The sequence below is a fragment of the Leiobunum rupestre genome, chromosome 6 (genome assembly GCF_980474605.1).
Source record: "Leiobunum rupestre chromosome 6, qqLeiRupe1.1.hap1, whole genome shotgun sequence".
NCBI classification, from domain to species: domain Eukaryota; kingdom Metazoa; phylum Arthropoda; class Arachnida; order Opiliones; family Sclerosomatidae; genus Leiobunum; species Leiobunum rupestre.
In genome coordinates this window covers 43,363,532-43,385,135 of record NC_143389.1, presented here as the reverse complement: position 1 = coordinate 43,385,135, position 21,604 = coordinate 43,363,532, and the positions used below count along the sequence as shown (strand labels likewise).

The 21,604-nt window shown below is 38.8% G+C and overlaps 1 protein-coding gene across 5 annotated transcripts in view; it reads right to left on the bottom strand.

Annotated features, from left to right (window-relative positions):
* Positions 1–21,604, bottom strand: part of LOC149941078 (A disintegrin and metalloproteinase with thrombospondin motifs 20-like) — a 153,979-nt gene that overhangs the window by 9,409 nt on the left and 122,966 nt on the right. For all 5 annotated transcript variants that reach the window (XM_090180208.1, XM_090180209.1, XM_090180210.1 and 2 more), the window contains 11 exons: positions 12,304–12,575; positions 7,593–7,676; positions 7,256–7,380; positions 1,543–1,583; positions 1,367–1,472; positions 1,127–1,291; positions 803–1,058; positions 587–744; positions 455–518; positions 278–380; positions 26–162 (listed from right to left, as the gene is read on the bottom strand). In XM_090180208.1, the coding sequence (XP_090036334.1) occupies positions 26–162; positions 278–380; positions 455–518; positions 587–744; positions 803–1,058; positions 1,127–1,291; positions 1,367–1,472; positions 1,543–1,583; positions 7,256–7,380; positions 7,593–7,676; positions 12,304–12,575 (1,511 nt within the window). The remainder of the gene's footprint in view (positions 1–25; positions 163–277; positions 381–454; positions 519–586; positions 745–802; positions 1,059–1,126; positions 1,292–1,366; positions 1,473–1,542; positions 1,584–7,255; positions 7,381–7,592; positions 7,677–12,303; positions 12,576–21,604) is intronic.

Here is a 21,604-nt window from a genome sequence, read left to right as displayed (position 1 = left end):
ACTTACCGAGCGTTGACGCTCTTACCATACAGTTGCCGTTGACGCAAACGCTATAAGCGCCAAGTTCGGATCCGCAAGGCGTTCCGTCGATTACTTTCTCTCGTAATCGTCGAACCTCGCTGCCTAGGCGACAGTAAAGTTTGCAGATCTCAGAATGGGAAACTGCGGTCAAAAGTGCAGTGGTGTTAGCGCAAGTCGCGAGGTAAATCGTTATTCGCGTGACTTATTAGGTTTCTCAAAGTTAGTCGAAAAATAAAATATCGCGTTATTCACTTACGATATCTGGTTTCGGGAATCCAACCCTGGCCGAGTGCGTTTCCGCCTCTGTTGAACTCGGCGCACTGCAACGCGCGGAAATCCAGAGCATCTGGAGAACAATCCTGCGAGAGTAACCAACTTTAGCGTCAGCCGTTAATTCGTTCGTTAGCTTAAAAGCACTAGTAAACGCGCTTACTTCCGTATGGCAGGAGAAGTACCTCGTTCGAACACCCAAACAATATCGTCCATTGTTAGATGGTCTACGAAGGAATAAACCCGGAAAGATCGTTAAAGAAAGACCTCGGAAATGACGGTAATAAACACTCACTTAGGATTGTCACATTCTCGGACAGACTTTTTGATTCCACCCCCGCACGGCCTGGAACATTCACCGACTGACTTCCATTCACCCCAGGACCCGTCTTGGGGTTTCGGATTCTTGTCGATTGGGACGCATTTTCCCCTTTGACACCACATGGGCATCAGCTAAAATTACGCCAAATATATCACATCAACAACCTTAATTACTAGTTTTCGCAATTACGTGGTTAGTAGTGCAGTTGGAGCCATCCGCCCAAGGTGTATGTTGCGTTTTGCAAGTTGTGAAATGATCCGTCTCTCGACTACACCATAACCTCTCGCACGTCGTATTGTCTTTCCGACAAGCTCGGAAATTTGGTCCGAATTGGAGATAGCACTGCGAGTCTAAATCGTAGATTTCTCCAGGAAACAGCTCGTCGCCAGCCTTGGAAAGCATGTCCTCGGTCGGTTTGTCCATCAGACAAAACCCCATACCGGAACTAAACGTATCGAGTTTGATTAAACGCGCTTAAACAAACGACTAATTACTCGTTAATATATTACGTACTCTAATAAATTAGTGAAATGATGTCGGCTACAAGCTGACCAGCTCCAAGAGTTACTGTTAGAATCCAACATGCGCGACATGACGTGAAGATTGGAGCCAGGCCTCATCAGATGCGACGTGCAATCGCCCGCTTTGTCCGTGTCGTGGTCGTGAGGCATACTCAAACTAATAACGCGAAGAGTTTAGGCGAGTTAATGTACGCTAAACGACGTGTCCTTACGATCGAACTCGGCTACTTACATATGTCCCAATTCGTGGATAATGGTAAAGGCAGCGTTCAAACCGCTATCTTCGACGATAGCGCAATTGTGCGAATGGTCGCAGACCAAACCCTTTTGAGCCAACCCTAATGGAAACCAAACACGCGTTACGGACATCAGTTAGCGATAAATTGACCGTCTTTCGAAGGAACGTACCTAGGACGTCGCATGACGCTACAGACCGGCACAAGTCTTCTCTTCATAAAATAACGATTGCAGATATTAGAAACGAATCGGATTACATTTACGCGAGACGATTCCGGAGAACATTCGGGACAACACTATTGTAAATTGGAATTCTTGTATATTCTCTTCCACCGTTAAAAGATATTTTCCTAAAATTAGCTCGTAATTGCAAAATTCCGGCTCTTACACGAGCGTACTTGGAAGTCTATACAAAATTTAATTCCATTTTACGTCTGTTTTCCCTAAAATTATTTGTTCTAAACTACTATAATTCAATTTGAATAAACGACCAACCTACGTTTACATAACTCGAATCCCGCAACAATATAGGTTTAAACGATGGACATTTTCCCATATTTATAACTGGGAAGAGCCGGAGAAAAGCGTCTTATTAGCTAACGTTAGTAGCGTAAAGTGTACCCAAGTTTTTCCAATTTACGCTCGATAGGTGGGGAAAAATCATAAAATAAACTCTCAAAAATGGTAATAACTTTTAAGGGCCGGGTTTAAATCGTCTAATTATATATTCGGCAACTTTTCAAGAAGAACTTCTCCCGAGTCGGAGTGAAAACGTTATTATAAAAGTTGGAAGTTCGAAAAAGTCAATAATATAACATCAAATTAAATTCCCACCTTCACCTCCACCGCCTAAACTCAACTCAAGCTCCGTCAAAAAAAATATGGGTTTCAAAAGTAGATTTCGGCGCGTTTTTAGCACCCGGATACACGGCAAATACGACCGACTCAAAGAGAGCCGACAAATCCGGAATATTTATTAATTTAAGGGGAAACTTTTCCATCAAATTATTAAAATTAGAGGTGTTTTTTTGTACGTTATAAAAATTGCACGTTTTCCAAGTTTACCCCGAGCCAAAGCGAACGAAATAAAGAGCAAAATATTTTCACTGAAAAACATGAAAAAAAGGAAGAAAAGCGAAGTAAAGTGTAGAGTTGTGTCTGTAGAACCAAAAAGGGAAATTGGAAAAAAACCTAAGTTTGTGCAGATTCGCGGAAGTTCCAGAAACCGGGTTATAAACATTTCAGCGAGTGAAGAGTACATACGGGTTCCCTTCCGTCCTTCCTCGCTTTTCGTTTATGGGGTTAACATATAAACAATTTTTGGAAACTTTTCCGAGACACTTTATATACCGTTATATCAAGATCGTATTTAGGTACTGAGAACATTCGAGTCTACCTTCCAGTCCCGCTATTATTCTCGGCAATTAAGCTCCTCTCCAGGGCAGACTTTCCGCATTGTTGTAATCCACTCCTTATACTTATTATAATAATATTATTATTATTATTATACTTTTTACGGTGTCGCAATTATAGTCAACCTGACAAGTTGACTAAACACGCGACCCCTTGTATTTTTTTTTATTTCTCAGCAATTTTTCGGACACAGCCTATTTAACAAAGTTGTGCTTCTAATATTGTTTTTGCCCCCGCTCTCGTTAAAACGTTGGCACGCCCCTGCTCCTCTCAAACGGAAACATTCCAGTTTCTAAAATTTTATCGCGCCACCTAATTTCGTCCGTAAGATCGTTTAACAATTAGTTAAATTTTATATCAAAATTTAAATAAAATGCTTTATTAATGGATTTAATTTTTTATTCATAATAAATGGCAAATAGTTGATTGATTTCCATTTATTGTTAAGGAAATGTTTTTAAACTTAGTCCGCAACATATAACGCAACGTTCTCAGTTACATAAATAGGTTCTTGGTATCTCGGTTGCGTAAAAACGTTTTCGTTTGCCTCAGGTAAAACCTTTAAAATTCATTTCTAAGAAGCCGAACTGTGCTTTTAAGTTAAACCTGGGTCCGGATATAAAAAATGGTGCATTTTGCTATATTTTTCAACGGAGATACGGGTTCTCGTCACGTTGTAGTGGAATCCATCTGTAAAGACATTTCTTTACACTATGTCGTTGCGTCTACTAGGGTCGTAATCATATTTTCAGTAGAGCTCTGCGTAACAGATAAATTAACTGACAAAATTTCGATTAATCGTAAATATTTTGGTTAACTGTTTATTTATGGATATTATCCATCGATAAATAACGATTTAACATGCAAAAAATAATTTATATTTTCGGATAATTGTAGGTTATGGATAAAAATAAAATAAGTGGTTAATTTTTATCCAAACGCCGAACTCTAATTTTCAGAATGATTCAGTTCATCTTTGGCAGGTAAGGTTGAAACCATCCGCTTCTCCTCCATAGCGCAACCAAGACGTAACTGACACCCTCTCCAACCCTCGCGCACCAATCAAATTGCTACTTAATAAACACTTTCCCGATATAAATAGAGTTTTTCTCCGAGAGGCGGATGCTGATTTAAGACGCGCCTGGAAGGATGTCGAGGCGTCCTTGAAAGACTGGGCCATTCCTGCCATTTAGTGATATACCGGAGGATCTTGGCAAGGCCGTTAGGGCCATTACTCGATTGCCTGACCTTTTAAGGTGCTGGGATCTCGGCGATGGAGCGAAGCGCGAGACCGTTTCCTGGCGCATCATCTCTTCTTCTCCTCAACATCGCGAAAACCCCGACGCCGTATTTAGATAAACGAGAGTGAACAGTTTAAAGTAAACCCGAAGTATCTCTGCCTCTTCTTTTTCCTTTCATTCATTTCATCATCTTTATATATACTCTTCATCCGGAGGACTTCTGGAGGAACTCATTATCGCGAGGAAACATCTTTACGACGATACGCGTATAACAAGCTTTACCAAAACACACACACCAACTAGGAAGTTTAAAGACACCGAGTTACTTTCTAGCAAAATTTCAAAGTAAAAATTCCTTAAAGAAATAAATATCGAGTAAAAGCTACTTAAAAAACATCGTTTTGTAACGAACGGGTTATTAACCAAGAGGGAGGGCGCGAATATCTTTCGACGATTCTTAAGTTTTTTTCGCAAGAAAAATAATTAACTAACGTTGCGCGCTGGGTGTGGACGATTTACGCGATCCTCGCGTGTACTTTCCCAAAAAATTTAAAAGATTGGAAGTTAAATTTATATAGCCGCTAATTTTGTGACAAGATTAAAGAGGCAAAAACGACCTTCGTAATAGGAATTTTCAAATTATTTCTTTTACGTTTATACAGAAGCGAAATACGCGAGACACTATAAGCCGACATCTGCCCAAACTCATTCTTGGAATAATAAATTACAATAGGGGTATCTTAAAATAAATTTCTTAGAGAGACATTTAAAATTTCTTAGGGGCAAAAATAATCTATTCGTTTCAGTGTCGCGTGTACCGGTAAAACTATCGAAAGAATGCTACACAGCGAGATAAAAAAAATACCGCAAAAATTTAGTTTTGGAGGGCTTCTTTTTCTATTTTTAGTATACATTCCTTTACCCAACCGGTAGGTTTGGTATCGGTTGGAAGAATGTAAGGAAAATAAAAAAAGCTTCGAACAATTATATTCGACTAAGATCAATTTCGGAGCCTTCTTTCGTATTACTTCTGGTTGTAACGAACGCTTTTCAATTTTTCGCGCTTCATTTTTCTTCGAAGTTACGCGAGCCTTTGGGTCAACGAACATTTTCAAAATATATATCTACAACCATTCATTAACATTCCTTTGGCCTCGTGTCTCGTGCAAGTGACCCCCCCTCTCGGCTCTAATTTAAGCCCCCCTCCCACCGTGTCTTGTATACGAATTAATAATTTGCAAGACGCCTTTCTCTTTATTTAATTGAAAGCATAATTAACAAAAATGAAGGCGGGGGAACCGTTGAAGGTTAAAGGGATTTTTGAAACACTTCCTCGGATAAACCTAGTCTAGAGACAACAGCGCCACAGTTTGCGAAGTACGGCGGGATTTTCTCGAACTATTTCAGATAAACCCGAACGCTGTTTTACTCATTTCGAACCCCTTGAAACGTCTCAGAAAAGTCCGTTACGTAAAATTCACGGAAGAAAGAAAAATTCCTGCCACCCCCCTAGCTTTTGAAATTTATTTTTTAATTACAATTTATGCTAATTAATGAAACGACGTTCGCTGTACGTGGAAGAGAATTAAATGGCGTCGCTCGAATTTCTGGTTTATTTGGACTATTCAGATTAATTTCACCTCCGTTCTCAATAGCAGGTTTTACGTTTTAAAAGGAAATGGTTATTAATTAGTGGTCTACCGTAATCTATACTCTAGCTACCGGTAATTATTTTTCAAACGTAATATCTATTATTTTGTAATTATGGCGTCTTAATTAAAGGTGTATTGTACTTATTTTGCGGCTATTATAAAGGCGCTGATGAAATAATTTTAATTTTTTTACTTCCATTAATGGAGTTGATTAATCGTCACCTTTTCCTAAAAGACCCACCCTAGGTGACGGTAATGTCTTACTAAATGTATTATAATGCTTATACAACCAGTTTCAACGGGGGACACAGGAAATTCTAATGAAAATATAGTGTACGCGTATGAATCAGAAACAACGTTTCAGGGGCCAAATAATTAAAAACTTATATTTGGGGCTACAAAATGTCCATACAAATGTGTTAAATAATAATAATCGCGATTCTCAAAGCGAATATAGCGCCACATTATCAACCGAAGAGAAACGTAATATTACGATTAGAAAAGTATACATTTCGTTTGATAGAGTAGGCGCCCGAACGTCGCTTCTGATACGAATCATGGTACACGCTGTATCATCAAGGGGTCACCGAACATTTCTGTTTCATTCGCGACGACTATTAGGTGTAGTTAAATGATACGAGACACGGGCCATAACAAATTAGGAAAAAAATAAGAATTACCAGAAAAACAGCGAGTGTCGACTGTCGGGGTACCCCCCCCCCCCGAAAATTTAATTGCAGATTAGAAACATTAAAGCGGTTAATAACATTGTACAACAGCCCAACGCGTCGACGCTTAATTCGTCACCCCGACTTTCAACTTAATCGGGTGTTGGAACCAAAGGCAGGATTAGTGAAACGTTTAAGGCTCCAGCCTTTCTTAACAGTTTTAAGTAATACTTGAGACGGTTATTAATAGGGGGGAGACGGGTTTTTATCGTTCAAAAAATATAAAAAAGTCGGTCATGTAGATTTCCCACAAGATCATTCGGAAGCTCCGTTAAATTTACGAGGGCGTCTTACGACATTTCTATTAAATATTTACAAAAAAAAAGATTGGGAATTGGGTAAATTGATAGGGTTTCCAGTATTTTAGACGAGTAAGCAGACGATCTTAATGGTTAGACAGCTTTCTTAAATGTACCCGAAATTCGAGGTCTCCTCTCTTTTGAAGATGATAAAATTTTCATTACCGAAAAAAACTAAATATATCTCGCGTAGCAAGCGAATTTAATGGGATAAATTTAGAGGCTGAAAATAATATCGTACGCAGTGCGTGCCTCATTTTTATTACTTCGTGAAATTGTCGTAACGGGTTTATCTAACAATTACCAAAAAAACACTAAAGTCAACTTTGATAATAACTTTTCATTAAGCTTCTGACCTACGACCTCCTCATAACTAGACCATATGTTCCGCGTACGTTCGAAAGATAAATTATAATCGCTAATATTAGGTTTAGACTACAAAGGGAGGTGGATAAATAGTAGGCCCCGCGTATAAGCGCTTTCAATTTACGTTGTCGTAAGCCTATAGATAAAGAGTTAGCCCGAACAATACGATTGGGAACCGTTTATACCTGGTCAACAAGATAGCGACGTCAAAGTGATTGGGATCGTTGTCGTCGAATTTGTTGACGTTGCTTTGCCACTTGCAGAAATTAGTCAAAGTCTTCGAGGCCGTCGATTCGATGATGTTGTGACTCTATTGTTCGCGGGGAGAGAGTGGAAAGGCAGCGAATAAACAACGACGCGAACAAATGGTCTCTGGTTCCTGCTCGTGACGAAGGTTACCGGGCAGCACGGTGCGAGCCGATAAGGCGACAAAATGTCTTATCCGCTACTGGCCGGTAACCTCCGTAACGTCGCTATCGCCGGAGTTAGGGCTTCCACTTTCTATCTGGACGATCCATTTACCTCTTCGTCCGTTAATCTCCAGTGTTTCACCAAAGCGATGCTTATGTCGTTGCCGATGCTTGGATGCCTGTAGACGTACGCCACCTAGGGACAAATTAACGAAGCAATTTAGCACCAACGTCCAACGGTGTTTACTTAAAAATAAGATTAAAGTCGCGTTCGTAATTACATAAAAGCCTGGATTATGTATACGCCGTTGAAAGATGTAACATACGTATTCAAGGGACAAAAAGGCGAATGAGTACGTGACCGTGGTATGAAATTTCACACCGAGACCTATTCGCACGAGACTACATTTTTACAGTTGTTCCGCGAATATAGAGTAAAGGTTTCCACGGAGTGTAACAACGCTAAATGAAAATAATAATCTACATGAATGTCAAACGAAATATTTAGTAGTAGTAGTAGAAGCAGCGATAATTTTTGGAAAAAATTTACTATCCCCGTTAACGCGTACAAACGAAACCGCAAGTGTGAATCGGCCATTAAAAGAACGTTTCGCTGTAAACGAAAATGTAAACAGTAATTTTGAAATAATCTGGCGACAAAACGTGTCCGCGGAACGAGAGAAAATTTTAAGGTGTTTTAAACGATCGTGAAATATTGATATTCTAAAGAGGTTAAATTCGCAATATTTATCTTTTACTAAATAAGCGTATAAAATATTCATAAAACTGTGATTTAAAATTTACCTCAAATAAACTCGTATAGTCGCGTTTATTTCCATAAAACGTAGAAATACGAGTTTAAAACTCGTAATACCCTACTGACCTACAGACGGACATACGAAGACCCGCCACACCATCAACTACCCCGCCAATTCACACTCCATTACGTAAAACATTTTAAGAAAGAAAAGGCTATAGGAAATGTTTAAAAACATTGTTCCGAAAAAAAAACTCCACCAAAGCCGCCTAATAACAAAGACAAGAAAGAAAAAACCTTTATTTATTCAGTGAGTCAGTTTAATTTCCTTGTTTGCATAACTGAAGAGCGGCCGTCACTCAACGAAAGCTGGTATACTCTACAACGCGATACGGCGTACGCGATGATGTCCTTTAATAGAGTCAAGGTCCCCCTCAGGGCCGAATTACCCCGGAGACGATGATAATAAAGCTATACGACGCGGTTATTAAGGACCCAGGCCCACCAACATTTTTTAAAACGAACGGGCAATCAGGACCGCCGCTGTTCGCGACTCTTTACCGTACTTCCTTATACTCTTGGAAACTACGGGAACCCTACGTTACGCGGTTTCTCGAAACGGGAAACGCGGGTATGTTATGGGTTTTTTCTTTCCGCGTCGTGGAAGAAAATGAGAAAAGAGTCGGCTATTATATGGCTGGGTATAATAAAAAGGTGACTTTGCCATATTCCGGCGGTAGTGAAGCGGTAATGACAGAGCGTCGACGAATGATGACTCGGCCGAGACCCGAATGACGCTGTCTTCCGACCGAATAATATTCGCCCAGAGAAAATCATCAACAGAAAAGACTGTTATTAGTCGGTCCATGTCGATGTATCGGCGGGGTTCAGTATACATAGTAATCGCTGCCCATCCAAAGGATGGGAAAGATAGATTCAATTATTCTTATTATTGTTATTATTGGCGTATAAGAGATAGAATGGAAATGACTACGTTGACGCGAAGCCCTTTGGATTAATCCCGATAAACTTTAAATTAGTAACGTTTTGCGGCCATGTCTACGCGGTTTCTTTAAAATTGCAACACTATCCTTTCTGGAATAACACGTTTGTTTGTTTTCCCCCCAGGATTTGGCAGTTAAATAGAAATATATTACAAATGTTTTCCACATTAAATAGCGCCGGATACCGTTTCGCATTAAGGTTTTCTCGGAAGCAATCCGGGACAGTAAGAAAAACGCTAATTACAAAATTCCTCTATTTTGCGAAACCACCTTCCCAAAAATTCAATGAATATTGAAATACCTCACAGTCACGATGTTACTATTCAATTTAAATTTACAAAAGTAGGATATACCAAACCGAGTTAGCTACGCGGAGAATATAGATTAGTTCTATTTCCAAGAAATACCTTCCCACTGCAGTTAGTCGAAGGACGTTAGAATGACTTAAAAAAAACCCCGTTTGACTTCAACCAACAAGTTTGGCATTTCCGAATCCAATAAACGAAACGGTAGACAGCCACCCAAACAAGGAGACCGAAGCCATTAGACCCCCGCTTGGTTCCGAGAAGAGACACTCCTATTATCGAGACGAATAACGCAGCCAGCTCGCGCTTAGATGGCTCGCTAAGCGTGAGTCCCCATAAGACACGAGATATAAAAGAAGAAAACTAATCTCCTCCGCAGCCTGAAGGATGGAATACGTGCCGGGAAGGGTCCCTGTCATTATACAACTAATTTCCTCCGTTTGCCAAACGAGCTCTTTCATCCCGAGCCGAAGAAAAGGGCCGATTTCCACGAGCCGCGCTAATATAAAGAAATACACTCCAGTAAAAAAACACTATCTTAACCGGGTTTTTGTCACGATCACGAGGTTATTTTATCGCCCCGAGTACGGAATTCCTAAGCGCAGACCCAACCTTCCCCTTCGTATTTGAACGAAGAACCCGATGACGCTCGTTTTAGAGTAGATTAAGTATATGGGTCCGAAGCGCGGTGAGGGGGCCGAAATCCTATTATAACGAAGCAATGAGATTGATTAGTACGTAAAAAAGCGGCGAGGCCCGAGATCGAAGCCGCCCATTAATGATTAAAACACGCAAAACGTGAGTGGTAAGACGAGACGGAAGGGTTGCCAGTTAGTCACCCAAAACATTCCGCCGAATTATACTAAAATTACCGTCTGACGAAATCAAATTAGTCATCACCCAATTCTACGTAACATGGAAACAGTAAATTTTTTAATGTTTGTTTAAAAAAATTAAATATACATTAAATATCACGACCAAACTATTTCTCAAACTTAAAAAAAAAACGAAATTTACTAGATCTTAATCACTAAATTACTTTCCAAAAAATATAAATTTAAATTAATTTAAAATTTCGCCTCGATCTAGAAAACACAATTCAATTTCGATCTGTTTACGTGGACTAGTAGAAGTTCATTATGTTATGGTAATAATTAACCAACTATTAATTTAAAAAATGAACCCGCGCAATTGGGCGACTTGAGAAGCATCAGGCAAGCCGACCAATAAACCATTTTATAAATTTAATAAAAAAAACTGATAATAGGCGCTATCTCGGTCAGGGATTCGGCTGGAAAATAAATTCAAGAATAATGGATTTTTAAGCACACGTATCATACCTCGTTAGTACTGTCCGCCGAGTACCGCGGATAATACGATTTCGAAGAAAGGCCACGCGGCTACCTCAAAACAACGTACCTCACCTCCAGCGAACGCCCTTTCCCAGACTTATTCATATATTATCCCACACCAGGAAATAATTTGGAATACCATAATGTACCGTTCGCGGCGAATAGAAAGAGTTACGGGGGTCAAGAGAAGGTCAACTTGATTGTTAGCGGAAAAAGGGGTTTTTCTTTGCTTTTTATTTCTCTCCGCGCCGATCAGCTTTTGCACTTCGTGTCTCAAATTTCAGACTAAAATCACGTTTTCTATATACTTTGACCAATTTGGCGCGCGAGGTGAAGGAGGCTGTAAGAACACTTTCGGCCGGTGTGAGGTGCTATTATCCTTCCTTTTCTCTCCTTTTTTTGCACCCGCAAGAGCCATTAAGCTACTCGAGTGAGGGGATTTTGGGATCATTAAAATTTGCTAAACAATGTATAATATTCCTAATTACGGAGCTTTTCTCCTTCGATTTCACCCTCCGTCTAACGCCGCCCAACCTTAATTACCCCTAAAGGTTAATTACTTTCCACGGTAGCTATTGTGTTTTTAACGGCTTCTTATTAAGGGATTTTTGTATTTTTAATTAGTAATGATTTTTAAATTAAATAACGCCATCGTCTAATCTTTCAATTTCCGAAGTTTGTCTTTTATTCCCGTTTTAAACCTTTAGGCTTAGTTTAAAAGTTTGTATTAATACAGCGTATTTTGGACAAGTTTATGCACCTAGATTTACAGATAAATTTAACTAAATGTATGCTATTTTACCGTTTAGTTTTTATAATATTAATAATGCTATTTAAAGGTTGTTAATTGCGATGTATTTTTACGTGAAGTTGGAATGCTTTGAATGAAGTATTTGTACAATATGAACGTCTGAAGTAGTGCTCGGAATTGTTTATTCATTATCCACAAATTTTCCGATTTATTTAAAAAACTTTGGTAAAAAGATTATCATTTTAACTTATTTAATTATGTTTTTTACGCAACCAAGCATTTATTTGAATAAAAGTGGAATTTATTTAAATAATTGTTTGTTTTATTTAAATAATAGGCTTATTAACTTTCGATTGTTTAAACATTTTACAATTTGTATTCAACTATTGGTTATTTAAATAAATATTATTTAAATATCGCCGAGCTTATTTTATTCATGGATAAAAATTAATCGAAATCCGAGCACTAGTCTGAAGTATAGCCTAAAATAATAAACTTACTTTTAAGCGTTATAGTTCATTGATGGTTTCTTATTAACTTAAAACTAATACTTTGACTCTCGAATATGTTCCCCCGAGCCCAATATTCTCCCAGACTATCAATAACTCTTTACACGGTGCAGTAGGAAGATGCGAAATATAGTAGTTTTCTTACCGTAGACATGAGCGTCAGAATGTATCGTTCCAGGGTCCTGCCATACAGTTCTTGCATTTTCTTGTCCGTAACCAACATCAACTCCAGATGGAGCTCGTTGGACGTCGATCTCTTTCCGCGCTTCCGACCGGAAGTCGTCTTCTCCCGATAATTATTCTTCCATCCCTTGTCGTCGTCGTCGTCGCCTCCGCTGCTATTCTCCCATTTCCCCTTAAAGTGGCCCTTCTTGGACTTCTTGCGCTTCCGTTTCCTCTTAGAAGGTGGCGCGGAGTCTGCGTTGAGGAAAGAAAGCGAGAGAAAAAAATGTAGAAAAATTCCATCACGAGAGACACCGGAAGTTCTATTCAATTTAAACCACCACGCGGACCATTCCGGGCTTTTCCTATTCGGTTGGCCAAGTATTTCCATCCATTAGGAATACCTAGCCAACCGTAAGAAATCGGAAAGGAATAAAAACTCCACAACTCCTCTAAATGTCGGCTTCTTCCTGAACACCGGAGCGCCGAGGTTGCGATATTTCTAAAGGGGCGCTCGTAAATTTCACCTATTTTTGATCTACCGTTCTCCATAAAATCCGAATATTCTCGTAAAACATTTTCCCAGACTTCCTATATTTTTATATTTATAAACACAGAAGAGCTATAAAATATTCTAATAAACAAAACGAGGCTTTTAGGGGAGGCGGAGGGAGGGCAAACAGTTATTTTCATTTGAAGAAAATAGAAACGAAGGCTAATTAGCGAGGAAAAACGAAATAGCTTGACCTTCGGATCGTTAAAAAGCGACGGCCTACACTTTCTCGCTTTACGTTCAAAGGTAATAACTTAAAACTTGTACAAAAATAATAAAGTTGACCTTAACAAAATATTAAATTAATGGTCTAACGGCATTATCTATACCTAAACTAATTGGATCGTTAGTTATCCGGAAAGATCTACAGACTTCAAACACGGGGGCCCGTTAAAAACAACTTATATTTGAGATGGGGCCCGAACCAAAAAAACTATACTACGGGGGATCACTGATAAAAACAAAATCTCGTGACTTATGCCGGGCCTATTCAAGGGCAGGGGCTCCCAAAATGAAATATTTTCCCGCGCGCAAATTAAGAGAGGTACCGGCTATTTAAACCCAATGGTTACCGGATAGCGTAAGCAATGGCGGTAGAGATGAGCGAACGTCAGCGTTACGAATACGAGGTAACTACGAACCCAACCGCCAGTTCCTACTGTGGGAAGGGTCAATAGGTCATACAGGTAAAAACAACGAGTAAGGCGGTGAATTAAACGTTAGCGCTTCCATCTAGGGGAAGGTAAGGAAACTAAGAAGTAAATTCACCGTTTCAACTTGATTTCGAGGTTACCCTTCGGGAAATTTAGATAAATTGCCGAAATTTCTCGGGCTTTCTAGCAGGAGGGGGTTATAATAATACGCTAGGCCCGCTTTTTTTTTCGGAAAATGAAAGTGAACGATTTTTATGGCCTTTCAAGTTTCGAAGAGGATACGATTTGATGGCCTAAAAAACGCTTCTACCGTCAATTTTGTAATTTTGGAAGATTGTCGGGTTTAACGCAATAAACACGGTTTTGGACACGCGGAATTATACAGATTGTATCGTCGTACAACGTGGGCAGTATTATCCCCGAGTGGAAAATCTAACTTTTGGAGATTGTTTACGAGAGATTGTGGATTTTTTGGGTGGAGAAAAAATATATTAATTGGCGCAATTTAAAAATTAAGATATTAAATTTCGACATGTCTGATAAATTGGCATTATTGTCTACAATTATGTAGGCAGAGAGTTTTACGCCCATTATCCTGCGGGTAAAATTATAGATAGAATCCATAAAAAATTAGAAAAAAGGTCAATATCTTGTGATACACAAATTGTACGCTTGACAGGGCCAAAATTAGAGATATTTTCAACGCCAATTTAAGCCGATTCGCGGCCATTAGCGATTTGCGTATGTTTAAATTGCTACTATATGTACTCTTCACAAGTGTACCTAAAATATTCTTTGAAAATCATACTGGAAATTATTACACTAACGTGCAATTAATTTTTCAATGAAATCACAATGGTAACCCATCGATGACCCTAGTTCAATTTAACTGAAGATAAAAAATATCTGGCGTCTCGCATCTTGTCGGTAACGTCTTTGAACTACTAATATATAAAATATAGCCCTTTATAGCGAACCCAATCAAAATATGATATAATACCAGGGGTCAAAGATATAATAGAAAACCCTATCCCCAGAACCAATAACTTTATAGAAAATAAAATTTATAAAAAATATTAATTATAAGTAAGTTTTCGGGTACAAGGTATAGTGGGAGGATTTTGGGAGAGAGGAAAAAATCAATTCATAAAAATACCCATAGTTTATTCCGCTCGAAAAGCGTAGGAGGTCCTATTTTATCTATATAGAGGTCAAGGCAGTCAAATGAGGATGTCGAAAAAGAAAAACGATGAAATTTTCCCCGTCCGCAAAAAATATATTCGCTGCGGGAAATTTCCGATTACAACAAAAAAAAGAGGTTCAACAAAGTTTTTGCACGTGCATTAAATTTTTCGATAGGTAAAAGGGAACGAAGAGGGTCGGGGTAAAAAGTTCGGTGCGCCATCTAGAAGCGAGAATCTTCAGTCCATCAATCAAATTAATCTACTTCAAGAGGATACCGGAACGTTTATAGCTTTGGGAGATGGGAGGGGGTGGTTGGGGTTGGGGTCGTCTTCGAATCTATAATTTTGGCCGAGCGTCGATGTGATGGAAGTACACGCCGGAGTAACGTTTCGCCATTAAATTCGGGGTAACGTCAACCTATTATTCCGCGAAAGGCGGGGATGTGGGGTAAAGTCTGCGACGAGCGGGGTTGGATGCGGGTGTAACCCTGGCGAATTAACGATAGGAAACTTAAAAGAGCTCGGCCCGAAAAACGCTTTTAGTTCCCTGGCGCAAATCGAACGGAAAATAAGTGGGTTAATTCAGGGGAAAGCAGAGACCGAATATGGCCCATAAACAGGGTTGCCATCGGTCGAAAAACACCCTCCTTTGCGCGGTTTTATTTGCCATTTTCACCTATTTGATATAGAATTAGTTAATGGCGATCGTAATAGTAATTGTTTTTTATAAACCATGAAGGCCTTCTGGTGAACAGAGAATACGCGATTCCCGAGAAGAAAAACCACGCCCCTCTACGTTTCCTCGTTTACTCTTTCCTCCTTTCACCCGGTTAGGGGGGAGACACTAAGGTACGATCTCGGGCTCTCTCTCTCTAAATGTAGGCGGAGATTATCTACCGGGAATCATGAAATCAGACGCTTCATATTAACCAAAAACTTTAATATTTTCATTACCATTTTAGGCGGGCTAGCGAAATATTTTTACGATTGAAGCGAGTAGGGTGAGTTGGACCAAACATCGATTCTAGACGCGTTGGATGCGACGGAGGCCAACTTTAATCCATCTTTTACCGTTTTCCAGCGGCATTTCTGGTTGGAATGTTTTGGGAGCGTGGATTTAATCCTTTAGATTGTACTCTATTCCATCCCAGGAATGCTAATGGCCGAAATAGAGGAAAGAGGGCGCTGGTTTCAACGGCGTAGAAAGAAAAGCGGGTCGGGGGTAGGGGGATTTGAAGGGTGGTTCAAGCCGTACTTAGCTTGAGGTTTCCTGGGGAATGTTAAATCACTTTCCGGCCTTAATTAAAAGTTTGTTATTCGGGGAAAGAGCGGCCCTCTCCCGCGCTACCTCAATCTTTCGCTTTGTTTGGTCGTTGTTCGCTAAAACCTACAACATCCGATACTCCAGGCTTTATCGAACCAATTAGGGCTCCGAAACACCGTTACATTCGCCTACAAACTAATTATCTCGTTATTGTAATGGAAAATTACAAAGGATTTTCGCTTCTCCATCGAGAAAAATCAAAATGCGGTCGTTTTATTACGCGCGTATTTTACCATTAGATTTTATTTCATCGGTGTAGATATAAAATATTCATACAAATGAAAGATTAAACCGATAATGTATTAATTTCTACTTTGAGGAGATTGTTAGTCTAGGGAGCTGACACCACCATCCTACGCATTGTTACGCCTCGTTCACACTACCCGCTTTGTGTCAGCTGACCTGGCCCACCTGACTAGTCAATCTGACAAGTCGGGCAATATGAACCTTCTTTTTGTCAAATTAAATGGTCTGACTTCAATCGGATAGGCACCCGATTCAAGTCACCCCGACAACAAGAAAGGCGATATCCAATGAGGTTAATGGAAATTAACGCTATTTTCCTATTATAATCTTCCATTTTTAACGTAATCAATGAATTTTTAAAATTGAAATAGCAGACGCTTTCAAATGGTACGCCCTTGCTCGTCAAAATATTACGCATGCGCAATTGTTTTAATTTAATTTCTTGTCGATTAGGGCAACATGACTTAAGTCGGGAAGTGCGAACGTTGCTCTGACCAATCCCTGACCTGACGAAGTCATGTAGCTTGTCAGCTGACAAAAAGCGGGTAATGTGAACGAGGCATAACCCGGCAACCTGAACTAATGGCTTTAAAAGTCGCTTGATGACTTAGGCCCAGTGGCGTAGTGAGGTTATTTGGCGCCCAGGGGCCAAACTCCAAACTTTTCGCCCCCCCTCCTACGCCGGCCCCAATTTCCGCCATAAAATTCCTTGTTTTTAAACGAAACCTAATCATTATCAATAACAAAATAAATATTAATTTAATTGATGTATAAAATTTTTTTCAAGTTTCCAATATCCGCTTTAATACTTTAGGCGCCTCTTTGGCACCCCCTGACCGTCGGCGCCCATGCCCCCCCCTCGCTACGCCTCTGCTTAGGCCTAAAATCGACGTCTTCCGACGCGAATGAAGGCCACACCGGGGACGTATTTCCTTCCCCCCTCTCGTGTCTGGGGAAATCTAGACTCCCAAAGATCACCTCAACATAAATAAATACGTTCTTGATTAAACACACCCATAATAGTAGTTTCTCCACTATTCACGTAAGAAAAAAGTAAAACACGTTGCGAATGCAGTTCGTTAATCAAAAGCCACGAAACATTTTTCATCCTTTATTTAAATTTCGTGGACGTAAAGAAGCCGACAATATCCCAAGGAGAATTTATTTAGATCGTGTGGCTATGGAAAATAGGCACCATTAATCTTCGAGTACATCGGATAGAAAAGCAAAAATGAAAGGCACGCCAAATATTTTAATATTAAAACACGATGTAAATTGGTATATTTATCCGTTAGACATTTGGAAACGGTCAGATTGCTTATTCCTATACGGAGCCTTTTATCGAAGCCAGTTTTGAAACGCTACTCGAAAGCAAAAGTCAAGCATGTCTGAGAAAATAAATTTATTTTTTATATACAGGGTGTTTCAAAAGGTTTTGCAAAAGGTTTAAGGAGTTGTAGGGGTGAGTTGAGAAGTATGCCTGTTTTATTTCCCCGTTTCCCTACGATGAGTTAAAAGAGCGCCAGAGAGCTTCAAAGTGTTGCCTACTAGCCCCTGGAAGTAGACTGCAACAAGTGCCAAACCAAGCAGCAGGGAAACACATTTTCCTACTTTGATCTTTTGTGTTTAATTAAACTCATTGCTAGAGGTCGGCGGAACAAATAAATTAACCGCAAAAATTTCAATTAATCATTAAAATTAGTATTATTTGTTTTATACGAATAAATTATACGAATAAACAACGATTTAACATGCAAAATTAATCATTTTTTCGAATATTTCTGAATAATTCTCGGTTATGGATAAATATAAACAATCGTATAATTTCTTATTCAAACGCCGACCTCTACTCATTGCACTTTTCTTATTTACTCATTTGATTTTTGTTATTTATCTAAATTCCCACGCATTCGCAAGTTCATCATACCCCTGAAATCGCATTTCCCTTCTGCTTGGTTTTGCGCTTGTTGCAGCCTACGTCCAGGGTCTAGTAGGCCACACTGTGAAGCTCTCTGGCGCTCTTTTAACTCATAGTAGGGAAATGAGATAAAACAGGCATACTTCTCAACTCGCCCCCTACAACTCCTTCAAATTTTGCATAATCTTTTGAAACACCCTGTATAATAATATCAATAATAATCTAATAAATGAAATGTGTAAATAAATGGCTTTTAAAAGTATTAAAAATTAAGTAATGAGTCAACCTAAGGTGGAAACACTTTAGGATTCTTATTTGGAATTTCATTCAAAAGTCACGTATCTAGACTTACTTGACATTTGCTCTCAGTTCGTTGGCAGTTTTCAGCCTCTATTATTATTTTGAAAACCATTTTAACTATTTCTATTATTTTTTAAAGCGGTTTGTTTTATTAGTGATAGCAATTTCAATTAAATTTAAATCACCTTCTCGGAATAACGACAATATTAACAAGCGCGTCACGCAGAGGCCAAATTATAGTTTCAAACAGAAGTTTACCTCCTACTCATTATTTCGAATTTATTTATTTGTAATTAGAAAAAAAAATAATAGTTTGATACAATCGTATTTTCCCTCGGCACGACAGGGAAGAGGGGGGTGTGTTTCAATCGCTTCAAAAGACGTCAGTTTTAAGGGGGAAGAATTCAGTAAAAGCCTCTTTTTAGTTCAAGCTGAACGTTTCTGTTTTAACAATCACATAATTGAATTATATTTTTATTATTAGGCTGAACCTTCCTCTAGTGCTTGAAATAATTTTGATAATTATAATATCAATAGTTAACGAGATATAAGGTCCTAACTAAAGGGTAGTTTGGGCGCTTGCCCAACTTGTTTAGCTCCGGGGGCTCGAATTAAAACGTAATAACTTAATTACTTTTAAATTGTAAAATTGTAAAAGTTATTTTAGGCACGAAATAAGAGGCTGTTCTACATTTAAATATTAATTTTATAAGTTAAAATACAAAATTAAAAGAGTTCAGCTTGAAATAGCGCGAAAGTAGACAATGTCTACAGTAGTCTTCCCCCTTAAGGATATTTTTAAGGGGAAGGAGCTTATCTTTCGAGCATGATGGGGATTGGGAGTGACGCTCAAAATCATCTCAACATAGTAATTCTCCCTAAGGAGAAATAAATGCATTCTTGAAATATACCCCGCTACAGCTCACGCGTCAAAGATATCACCTTCGCCAGAAACTGAAAACGGGTGTTTAAGATAAGAAACAAGCAACCATACCATCCCAAACCGGTAATATCGTTAAAATTGAAGTACTTGGGACAAGGCCATTGTTATAACAAGCCGTATCGCGTCAGACACAAAAGTATACAATATATTTATCGTTACGAACAACACTTCAAAAAGGTGAAAATTACGCATTATGAAACCAGTTAAATAGCCCGAAAAACAATAATAATAACACGGCTGTTTACGAGCGACGCCTATTGAGATAAGCCAATATCGTCAGTTTGAGATTTAATGAATAGGTATAATATAAAATAAATTGCTTCTTGGAAAAAAATCTGGCCGTTTATTTAAATTGGATATTAAAGCCGTGGTACTGTATAGAATTGGGGGGAAAAAAGTTCAAGGAAATGTCGAATTTGGCTCCGTCCGTCAAGGTGAAAATTAAGTCACACGCAAGGACATTTCACGTGTCAATCGTGACGTGAGAATTAAAAACTCGAACGCGAAAAACCGGCGTATAGCGCGACTTCGAATCTTCGGAATCCATCTTTTTACGGTAATGTTTTCGTAGAATAAAATTTAAATATTACGCAACGGATACTTCATGGTTTTAAAATTTTTATTGTATGGTTAAAATATACTTTAACACGCTAGCTTTCGGGTCGGAACCCCTCTTCAGGCGTACAGTTTACAAATGTTTTCGTACTTTTTACTTCATCTTTAATTTTAAAACCGGTAAATTTTGACTCTTGTGGATTGAAAAACATTTAATCGGTTGGGAGATTAATATTTTGAAGGAAGCGATAAATTTTAAAAGAATAAAAATAGTAATTACGAATGATAATTATTTAATTTCGCGAAGTTTTCCAATTACTTTTTATATAGATATCCGAAATTTTAAATTCAGATTAATTCGTTTTTCTCGTGTTTAGAAAAGCCACGGGGCAAAACTCATTCCATCGAATCAATGTTCCAATAAAAATCGGTATACGTATTAGAAAACCATTTGGGGGGAAAAAAGGAAGAAAAAAATGTAGGTTAATTTCATTAAGGGATTAAATACTCGAGAACTTGATGAAAAAATCAATAATTATATCGACGATTAAAAGTTTGCAGTAATTATGGCGAAATCGGAACGGTTTGATACGTTTATATAGGTACGAACATAAATTATATATCGACTGGGATAATTTTCCCATTTGGATCAAGCGCTTTATTACCGAGTGATAAATTTTCAGATTATAAGACAATTTATCTAGGTGAAATTAGGTTTAGCCATATGGTTTTAGTCGCGTTACTGACAAGACCAGGCACCTATTTGGTACAAGTATATATTATGTATTACCATAAGTCTATAATAACAATGTTATCCACTTATGATATTACATATTAAAATAAACAATTACTTCAAGGTTTATTTACGCATTTCGGGTTCGTGATTTAATAAAATACTCCGCACTCTTCGTTGGCCCTTCAAAGACAGAATGACCCCGATTTTCTCTCTAGAAACGGAAAATCAGAATTGCGCCCAAAGTGATCGTTTCAGACGTTGAATAAAATATCATCGTAAAAGGAGAAATAGCCAAAGAAAACTACAAAACGAAAAAGTTGCGAATACTCCGGAATAAATTTGAAGTCCCCGAAGTTCGATTAAATTACGATAACGCGCGCTTTTAGAGTCACTACAGCTAACTTCAATTTAGAAAAAGTTCGAGCTTTTAAGTGAGGATACATTATTACAAGAATATATTCATTGGTGCACGGAGAATATGTAGCCCCGGCTATAGCCTCCATTTTCACGATTCCCCCATAGACTAAGAAAGGTTTCTTAGTCTATGATTCCCCGAAGAGATTCTTAGCCTACAAAAGGGGGAGGGGGTGGAAGCCTGCCGTCGTATCGAAGTGTCTTCCCCCCTTTCCGGGAAGAAAGGCTGAGGGGCGTGGTTTTTCATCCAGGAATCACGTGGAAAACAGGGTGCTGCCTCCGTATTCCCGGTTACCCGGTATACAATCTTGACTATGGAATGCGAAAATACTCTCACACTTTCATTGTAATGAATCGAAACCAGGATTTCTGCTAATAAAAGAAATCGGCGAGGGAGCAACCTCCCAACATTTCGAGTTTACGTGAGACAATTTTAAAACCAAAATGCACTTAAAAGC